The sequence below is a fragment of the Tigriopus californicus genome, chromosome 3 (genome assembly GCF_007210705.1).
Source record: "Tigriopus californicus strain San Diego chromosome 3, Tcal_SD_v2.1, whole genome shotgun sequence".
Lineage (NCBI taxonomy): Eukaryota > Metazoa > Arthropoda > Copepoda > Harpacticoida > Harpacticidae > Tigriopus > Tigriopus californicus.
The window spans coordinates 4,192,931-4,203,556 of NC_081442.1; the positions used below are offsets into that span (position 1 = coordinate 4,192,931).

The 10,626-nt window shown below is 40.8% G+C and overlaps 1 protein-coding gene across 1 annotated transcript in view; it reads right to left on the minus strand.

Annotated features, from left to right (window-relative positions):
• Positions 1–10,626, minus strand: part of LOC131878411 (transmembrane channel-like protein) — a 15,025-nt gene that overhangs the window by 968 nt on the left and 3,431 nt on the right. The window contains 9 exon segments of the mRNA XM_059224378.1: positions 90–326; positions 394–547; positions 616–864; positions 931–1,164; positions 2,183–2,712; positions 3,300–3,479; positions 3,547–3,761; positions 3,829–4,005; positions 4,066–4,285. Coding sequence (XP_059080361.1) covers positions 90–326; positions 394–547; positions 616–864; positions 931–1,164; positions 2,183–2,712; positions 3,300–3,479; positions 3,547–3,761; positions 3,829–4,005; positions 4,066–4,285 — 2,196 coding nt within the window.

Sequence of the window (10,626 nt, forward strand, 5' to 3'; positions counted from 1 at the left end):
GGGGTACGGTACAGCAGCCAAGGGAAAAAGTGAGATAAAAAACTCTAACCCATTTAGGGAATCAATTAATAGAAGTTAGCCTGACGTACTGTTGTTCTCGGCCGAGACTAATTCGTCGTTGCATCCACCCAGCATTTCCTTTTTGGCTCTCATTTTGGCTCGAATTATGTCAGCAATGGTCATGGGAGGTTTGGTCATCCTCGGTTTGAATTCGCCCATAGGAGGATTGTCCGCTCCAGGCACATCAACGGCTCGCTCATTGTAATGATGAACCTCGGTGTTCTCGATCTCGGCCACTTGATGCTCGGTTCTAGTTGTACCCTCGCCTGAAACAAGGAGCAACTTTAGGATAGTCCTTGGCCTAATGTGGGTGTATCGAAGTATGGTACATACTAGTTCGCCGAATATCTTCTGATTGCCTGGCGCTCTGCAGAGCACTTCCCAATAATTTCTTCCAACGATCAGATAGGTTTCCAGCTCCAGCCATTCCTCCACCTTGCTTGCTTTGAAGCAACTTTCGACGCTCTTCGGTTCTTTCGTGGTGCAGCTATTTTGAAAAGAGGTAACACAAATAAGAACAACTAAAACATGATGGAATGCTTAAAAGCAACTCACTTGGATTTTAAGATCCTCGTTGGATTCTCTGAGCAGACCAGTTAAGGATATCAAATAGTAGATGATCAAAATGAGCAAAACGAACACTGGAATAACCACTCCGGGACTTGTGAAATAATCCAAAACGCCATGTAACTTCTTGGGTAGGATTTCTAGGATCTTGTGGGTAAAGACTTTGTACATTCGGTCATGTTCCGAGAATGGCCCACAATGCCAGCTCGGTTTCAACCAAACAATGGTGTAAGCCACCTGTAATGGAGGAGAGCAATCAAGTACATTTGCTTTGGATTCTCAACCAACAACTCATCAACTTACGGGTAATGTGCATAAGAAAAGCATCATGAGCAAGAGTATGAAATAGAAGTTGTTGGACCGCGAGGCTCTAAAAACGGTTTCATGAGGCACATTCGTGGTCATTACGGCCCAACTGCGGGCATACATGATAACAGCGAGCTTGACAACGTTGAGGGCAGGCAATCCAGGGGCCATAAATAGACCCATCCAGATCATTCCTTGGTTATTCACCAAATGCAAGATATTCTCCGCCACCTGAGAAAAGAAAAATCAAATTGCGCTCGTAGTCTGGCAAACAAAAATATTTGCTGCTGTGCAATTTTGAGATTTGACAGATATTACTTTATATTAAAAACATTTTGTATGTCAAGACACTATAATCAAGGTTCGCTCAGGTATTATGGGCCATTTGAAATAGGTCCTAGAAATTTGACCCTTAAATGCAAGTGACACTCGACATAATTTTAGGGTCTTTATTTTCGAGTTTTTACCCGATGTACCTTGTAGTCTGTTTAGACCATTATGTCTGTTTGAAGAAAAGCGATTGAATTTTCCAATAACTACGTATTCTTTTTTTTTTGAATAAAAAGAACATTTTTCTCTGTCAGAGAATGACGCTGATAACTTGCCCTTTCCCAAATCTTGTTTCTGTTAAGTACCAAATACATTTTTTGCTTCCAGATTCTTAATAAGGTCCCTTTGTTTATAAAATATCAATATAAAAGTTGTTTCGTTGGTTACCTTTGGATACGGACCAAAGAAGGAAATCCTCTCCATCTTAGTAGAGCTGAAGAAAGCTCTAATGTATGGTAATTCCTTTATTTAGCTATTTAATCCCAATTTCTTTCATATTTCTCGATATGTGCATCGTTGTGAGATGTTATTTTCCGGTTTTTTTCTTCTTCCTTTATTTGCATGATCTTTCTTGTTAAATGTTGTAATTTTTGTGATATTTTTTGAAATTAGAGGTAACTGAGCAAATCTGCTGGTTCAGAGATTTACGCCTAAGCTCGTTCCGGAAAGTGCTAATACCGAGGATACAATCCCTGGAATCTCCGAGAGGAAAAGTAAATGACAAAAAGAAACGACGCTCGATATTCCCCGATTTTTTGTCAACATGAAAACTTGAACTCGTCTAATGTTCCATTTCCAACCCATTTTGCAATACAAATGGATTGGTAATTCACATTTTCATTGACATATGTAAGGTAAAACATGTTTTACCTGTTTGCGCATTAATTCGCATCGTTATGGAAATTTTCGAAACACTTACTTTAAAGTCGGGATATTTCGGGAACTTTTTCTCCATATCCCAAAACCAGCATGGGTTGACCACGCGAAGGAAAACGGCTCGTAAGAAGTCGCCAATGAAGGTGGTCATCAAAGTGAACACTGTGTCCATGACGGTGAGCTTGACCAGTTCTTGGCCGAACATAGTCTCCCAACATAACTGTCGCAAATGAAGCCGTTCTTTCAGGTCATTAATGTACTTGTTCTCCGCATTTGCACAAGATTCGCGCGGAGGTTGGATCTGAGTTGGTTTCAAGGAACCAAAAAACCGCCGTCGACAAATTTGTTTGGTGCAATGGCGTTCTTCAATGGGTATAAATCCAATGTCAGAGGATATGGGCGGTGTGGGTTCAATGGATGGGAAAGGTTGAGGGGCAGTCTCGGTTCCGTTGGGTGCCAAGAGGGTGCACTTGTAGCATGATTCAAATTCATCGTTGATTCCATCCGCCGGAAGGGACTCCGTGTTATTCAGTAATCCGCGAAGAAACAGTAGCAAGGTGGTCATGTTTTCAGCTGGAGTTCGTAAAAACAGCAAAAACAGTCACAAAGAGTTGCCTAGCTTAAGATTTTCACCCATTCCCGTTTATTTCTAGTGGCGGAATTACCTTTTCCAAGAAAGGCTTTTTGACGTTCTATTAAGGTATTTTCAGAGTCGGATAGTAGCCTTTTCGCTCGAACTGCCCTCTGACGATGAATGCCCCGGAGTAGGAATGTTATGAATTTGTCACGGCTCTCACATTTAAGTTGTCAAAGCAATAGCTCATGTGGTGGTCAAATAACACAAAGAAGCTTGGACTTGGCTGGCAAGTCAAAATGTAACTGTAGATGTTTTACCTATCCGGTAAGATTGCTGAGCGGATATTCAAGTGAGTTGTATGATGGACAAAATCTATCTAATGTCAAAATAGTTTACAACCATCGACTGCATCTATCAAGCAATATTTTGAAAACCACAAATCTATGGTCCTTTTCACTTATTCAACTCAATTACACTGGTTCAAAGTCAAGGAAATGAATAAAGTGGCACTAAACCAATAAGTGCGCAAGTGCTCTAGATACCGAGATGATGTATAAAACTTTGATATAGATGTATAACTTACTTGCATTTAAGGACTTTGTAAAGTTGAGGTTGCTCTCCGAGCAATTTCGCATGATATGACACAAATCTTGGCAATTGATGCCACAACGATAGATGCACGAATCGCAATCCTCCTGATGTCCTCTTGTCAATGTTAAGTTCTTCAGCCAATCTTTCACCATATCAGGATCCCGGGTATGGCCTAAAATTGGTGTTAAAGAAGATTTGATGTGGGGTTGGTCAGTTTCTCAAGAAGAACCTCTCTTTGCCTTGAAGTTGTTCTGTAGGAGAGCTCAATTTTTGAGAGTTATACAAATCGGTTGCATTCGGAGTAGAGGTCAAAGGCAGCATTGTTGTAGGGATAGGTGTGCTAGAGTTGGAGATGTTCTTTTTCGAAACCCGAGCGGAGCTCAAGTTGCCAGATCGAACGCCATTTTCGTCAAACTCGTAATAGAGAGACAAGATTGGCGGTAAGTCAGCCTCCCTGGGGAATATGAATAAATGTAACGGAAACTAATCAATACATATGTTTGTGCGTCGCAATTACTTACTGAGAGAGTAAAGCGCAAGGAATCGGGACTTGGAAGCAATCCTTGTCAATAAGGGGTGTTTCCGTCACTGGTTCTAGGCCAAAGTTCACCCCAGCATTCTTCATCTCCTCCATTTTCCTCAAGGTATTGATCATGTCGTCAGTCTTCCCAAACAGTGCAATGATCAAAGTGTATAAACTAGAATTACAACCATGCAGGTTTAAATCTGCGTGGTTCGAGCATGTCAATTGGCCTCACCTCAGGAGGTTCAAAGCCATAATCCTCGCCAGCATCCATCTCATGGCTTTTCGGGGATGATACATCTCCAACAGTCCGATAATGTCGAAGAAATTGGGCACGATGATGGAAATCATAGACATGACAATGGTGATCTCATTTTCATTCTGACGATACCAAGAGGTTTCAGCTTCGGGTTGAGTGGAACGTCCACGACCAAGATGACGGCATAAGCGATCCCACCAGGAGCATTAAAACGAGAAAGTTGCGAACACGCGTTTTCCAATAGTCTTCCAAGATTTTTCTTGTTGTTTTTCCTTCTCCATTTCCTCTACTAGTGCCTCTCTAAAGCCCATGATAATGAGAAGCACCTAGAAGCATTAAATTGCTACAGACCTTTATGCATTCTTTGTTATTACATGAAATGATCAAAAAGGACTGCAGGTCTTTTGAACGCAGCGTAAGGTTTTTCTTAAAGCGCTGTTTCTGTCTAAAGATTTGAACAACATCACTTTAAAAAATAGAGAGCGATACCAAACAAAAGAGCCGAGCTTCAAAAGTCTCGATAAAACAACATTGAGAAATGCAAGATTAAGGCAAAACAACTTCTTGAATTGGCAGTTTCAAATGTCACCAAAAAAATGGTTATTCATGGACGGAAATGACAGTCATGTTATTCCTCTCCCCTACTTGAAAATTGTTCGGAAACATTCATTGTCATTGCAGCTCACCTGTGTGTGAGCGTTTCATTAGTCAATATATCATAATCCCAAGAGGTGTTAACTTTCCAAGTGAAAGTGCATTCGTCGCCTTTTCTGAAGTTTGCTCTGCTTGCGAGTTGTGAGCCATTTTCTTGAGAATGATGGCAAAGCTGAAGATATAAACGCCTTCCGGCGCAGAAATATGGCGAATTGTGAGAACCAGCTTTGGTGGCTGGCTTAGAGCTAAGAACCCGTAGAATATGGGCGAATAACGGAGAATTCCTTCAAAATCCCACATGACCTTGAGATTCCACGCGTACAACTTCTTCCACAGGGAGCATTTTCTTGCGGGTCCAGTTCCAATTTCGTCGACCGTCTAAAATCTGCGGTGGGAAATGGTTTTTGAGGCAAAGGAAGGGGAGAATGGATTGTCGATCCATACCTCTGGACGAATGAGAATATGGTTATGACTAGGGTTGATTGGTACGTTCATCCAGAATAACCATCGAAGGAAAATGAAATATGAAGACACTATCGTGAGCCAAAATGGGATTCGATATCCTGATCCTGCCTGCCAAGTGAGTTGTATTCGGAAAATTTTTCCCTTGGTGATCTCCCATGCAAACTGGAAGGGAACACATTTTCAAATATGAACCCAATCTGGAAAGTCTTGGAACATTGAGGGGCTTTACTTGTAAGAAACGAATGATCACTAATTGGCGCTTTGTATTTGCTCGACATTGGTTCGTTGCTTTGGGCAGAATTTCTCTTGCATTTCGTTCTTCATGACGGCGTACGTAATTCTTTCGCTTGTTTGATCACCCGCAATTTTTTATCCAAAGGCCAAAATTGATTCCTGCAAGAACACAAATTACAAAATTGACCTTGAAAATCCCGCCCAATTCTTACCTGAGCCATTTCATTATTGTGGCCCTCTCTGTCAGAAGAATTTCTCTCTACTTGGAGACTCTCTTTAGGAAGTCCCTCCATGAACGAACAGATAATCGTTAATGGTCTACTCACTTGTTGCTCAAGACTTCTTATGCAGTTTCAAGTTTTCAAGGTTCCGACTTAACTGACCCCACTATTCGAGGTTCTGGTAAGTTGAGACTTTCATGTCCTCCCACTGAACCCCGAGGACGCCCTTCTCCTGATAAGCTTGAAGAGCTTGACAGCCTCCGTCCAGGTTCGAGATTCGAGCTTCGCCGACGTGCCCAAGGTCGGCTGGCGGTGCTTTCGGCTCGCTAGAATATCATATGATTTATGCGTGATTCAATGCCATTAGTAGCCCAAATGGTATGTTAACCTGCAATTTCCATATGAGGCTATTCTATCAGATCGTCATTTTCGTCAGCCGAGTCCATCCCTCCATTGCCATAATGCTAACAGCCTCCTCGACTAGGTGTGCCTTTCAAGGGGCTCCTCTTCGCTTTCATGATTGTCTCGGTGCGATTGGGATAATTTTTCCATTTGAATGGCCAAGCCTTGATTTACTGTTACTGGTGATGAGGGGTTCTCTTTCTCATTGTCATGTCTCATCCGATGGATAACCCTGGTGTCTGCTGAAGATGGAGATCCGTACATCAGTTCCAGACGAGAGTGAGACTGATAGTCATCAGTCAGCCGAGGGGGTGCGGACTGATGGGCTCTCGGTTGCTGAACTTCTTCGCGAGTCGAAAATGTTCATCCAATCTTAATATTCCGGCACTTCCTTTACGATCCTGTGGAATGGTGAATTTTCGGAGGCCTTGGCGATGGAATCTTTATGAAAGACGAACGCTTATTCAAAGACGCTTGAGGTTTGATTTCTTTTAGAATGTTCTGTGGTTGAATGCAGAGACACATGTTGACCTATTCTGGAATCATTTTGGTTTTGTGTTCCCGGTCTTCTCTGCTTTTTGCTTCTTGTTTGTTCCTTTTTCTTTGTTTTTTTTTTTTCTTTCTTTTCTTTTCTTTGTGTTTTCTTTTGTTTTTTTCTGTTTGTTTTTTTCTTTCTTTTTTTTTTTGCTCTTGTCATGGTGTCAGGGGGGGGCTTTTGTTTCTAAGGCTCTTGTTGCTGCTTTTCATGGGCCGAATTTCATTGCATTTTCCGACACCGAATTATGCAACTATGGTAGTGTGGGCTTCGTAAAAATGATGGACTTCTGTCCCAGTTTCCGGTTGACCTCCAATTTGGATTTTGCATGCTCCATTTCTAGATCTCATTTGCAGTTGGTTGGAATTTCCATTTTGTGGTCTTATTATGGAGTTCCCATGACTTTCCAATTACGATGTTCGGTATCAGGACTTAGGTCGTCGATTGCGTCTCGAAGGTATATTCGTTGTAAAATGGGCTCTCCCGGGTAACGCTCGAGATAATCTTTCTGGATTTGCCAATAGATGAGCTACTCATTGTTTGCGGAATTATGCGCAAACTGTCCAAGTCCGAGCTGAAACCTGCTCAAGGATGGGAGAATCGCTGGACCTGTTGGGGTGTTTGTTCTCATTCTGTATTGGCTGCATGATTGTCATTGGTGTGCAGATATCTAGGAGGGTGGTATTTATCACTTTTGTCTCCATCAATCAATTTGGAGTCTTTGTCTTAGCATATTGCGAATGGGCCGTATTGCGAAGTGTTGTTTTGGCCATCTTTTTCATGCTTGTTCTTTGGAAAACTCTTGTCTATGGTGTAGCGTCTTGCAGGTTGTCTACATCCAAGCTTCGGGGTGCAGTGGGAAATGGTCGTTCAGTTCACCAGTTTGTCTGGGGGTCCTCAAAGTTCTCTTCTTTCTGTTCTCGTCTTGATCAAAGTTTCTCTCTGGTCGTCGATATTTTATTGTATCTTTTCTTCTGTTCATGGATTCTCACTTTACCATTGGTCGCGGACACATTGTTGGGCTCCATTTTTTTTTTTTGGAATCTTCGTTCTCATTAACTGTCTTTTCAACTCAACTGTGGTTCCTGGAGTTTTTTTATCCACTAATGTATGCACTCGGTCTGTTATGAAGCTCATGGATACACTAGAAAGACATAAGACAGAATGAAATCAAAGGGTGGGTTATCACTGAGCAGCACTTCGAGAAAAAAGTTGGGTTAAGGTTTTAGATCAATAAATACTTTACACTTACCTAAGGGTGATAAAGGGTCGTGGTGTGTAGGGATGTGTCGTAGTGCCAGTTGGAGGACTTATTTCATGAACCTGATGATGTTTGTTTTGATAAGTCAGATGTTTAATATAGACGATTATGCCATTGCCTTTTTATATTCCTTTTGTGTTTGTTTTATGTTATGGTGGCTTATCCGGTGTAAATGAATTGGTTATTGAAATGTTAATTATTGCTTTGGAATCGCTTATGTTAGTTTTCTCTTCAGAAGAGGGTGCGAAAGATATGACTTTCCCCTTCCGGAAATTTAGTAGGTGCATGATTACAGGTCAAGTCATGTTTTTTAATGGACGGCATGTCCCATTATGTGTAAATTGTTGCTGTTTCTTCTAAGTAGCTCAATTTATAGCTCTGCTTCATATCCATTGGTGATTCTTTGTTGTGATCACACCAATGTTCTTCTGTCTTATGAGTTGGTAAATTTTGGCTGTCATTTCCACCCAATTTATTTTAATTCAAAACAATAATTTTTCATACATTTATGGACATAATTTGTAAAACTTATATTTAGAAAAAAAATTAGCGTCAGGGATTTCTCGTATTTAATTTTTTGGAAGACCGTACTTTGTAGGAGTTGAGAAGCCCTCTCTTATGGTTGTGTTGAATCTTATTGATTATGTTTGCATGTTAAGAGAAGGAATATTATGTGTGGTATAGGTGCAGCACGAAGTGTGAAGTTCCTCGTTCTTTTCATTTGCTAGTATGGTCGTCTACTTACTTCTTCTAATGTTTTTGTCTCAAGTTTTTATGCTAAATTTAGTGGATATTGCTATATGGAAATTTCATACGGTTCTTGAAGGTGTTGTGGTCATGTGACTACCAGGTTGTATGATATTAGATTATATTTCCTATCTGTTATTCAAAGTCACGTTGTTTTTTTTAATTAGTTGACTATTTGAATCACAGTGTTATTTAACATTCAATGAGGTATGCATTACATTTGACAGAGCTTGTCAGATCGATTCGATAACTAGAGTGTATATATGACTTGGTCATTCTTTTGTTTTCATATGCTGGCGCGTCATTATCAGATCGAATTTTTATTCGATGTTGGACTTTTTTCTGTAAGACTCGAGTTGTGGTTTTTGCTTGTAAGCTTGCGTTCACTTTTTGTAATCAGAATTTCTCATGAGATTTATCAGCATTGATCCTTATCCTCCGTATTCTATTTGGAACACTGTAAAGTTTTTGTCGTATTACGGTAAGCCGAGATAGTAGTCAATCAGGATTACCTCGGCTACTATTTATTTGAAGGGTCCGATGATATTTCCCCTAATAGCCAAATGACGAGGTCTTGCAACGATTCCAGATAGATGGTTCTCTGTTATGAGTTTGAGTGTCTGCTTTTTTTTTGTTGTTTGTTTTTTTTTTTTATTTTTTTTTTTTTTTTTTGTTTTTTTTTTTGGTGTTTTTGCCATTGTTTTCGGCGCATGAAGGCAGCCCTTTTGAGGCACCGCTTTAAAATGTAGACGTCAACATGGATCGCGGTCTCTGCAGTTTCTATATTCCCAGAAGATCGCTATCCGAATCACTCAGCTAATAGGATTTAGTTAGCGGTGATTAGTGTGAGAGAATAGTGGTTAGCTGGGTACCTAAACAGGCAACGTAAAGTCCAATGAGAATGTCGAATTGCTGTGTCTCCTAAATCGCATACTTGTGGATCGGATATTTTCTGGTGGATAACAAGGGTGAAATCTGGCAACATGTTCCCCATGATTGGTGTGCTGAGGGCCAATTGTAGTAATAGCACTGTATTATGGCCAGTATAAGTTCAGTCCAGTGACCTTTTGGTGTAATGGATAAGTTGAATTGCTCACCATAATAAAGGTTCCAAAGCTGGACTGCTTTGCCAAGAGGACCTTGTGAACTAGAGGCGGTTCTAGAACTTACTATGTCGTTCAGTGTGCATTGCCAGGACTGTACATCTATGATTCTTTTCCAACACGGTGCAGGAGTTGGGTTTTGGTTGAGTCGTGGTGCTCGATTATTACTGGTGTTATTATGTCAGAATTTGGATGGACTGCTTCAATGTGAATCTCCTCTTGGAGCTAGAACGGACCTTTGGGAGTCACTTTAGGGATGACGCAAGATTAGGTTCAATTTCAGATCCTGTAAAATAAAATTACCAGAACGTTTTTGTCAAGTTGTTGCCGAAAACTCATGTATATTATACAGAGCTTATATCCAGTATTTTGTAGACTATACCAAATATTCCGGCAATCGTCTCGACCAGGAGGATACATAATCCTCTTCTAGTTGGTATAAGGCTAAAATGTCTCCTACGAGGATTGGGAGCAACCTTAACGCATTTGATTTAGGCGGCCGAGAAATCTGAACGATGCTTCAGTGAATGTTAACTAGGATCGTGTGGGCCAATTATTTGCTGGGAACATCATTGGTGAACATGATCCGAGAACACAAGTCAGCTTTTCCATGAAAGCTTGGCCTCGCGCCGAGCGAGCCTTTTCTAATAATCGTGACGCGTTGATTGAATAAGCGAGGAAGAGTACTGTTCCTTGTAACGATTTAATCCAGGAAGATCTTGCAAAGAGCAGAGCACTATACTACGACCGGTCGAGATCAACGTTTTTTTTCCAATATGGATTACACTTGTTCTTTGGTATCCCTAAATATTTCTGCAATTGTAGCGTTTGCCAAAGAATTGTGAGTCCACTGTAAGAAGATGGTTCTCAAGTGAATATTGAATCCCAAACGCATAATACTCTAATTACTCGCTG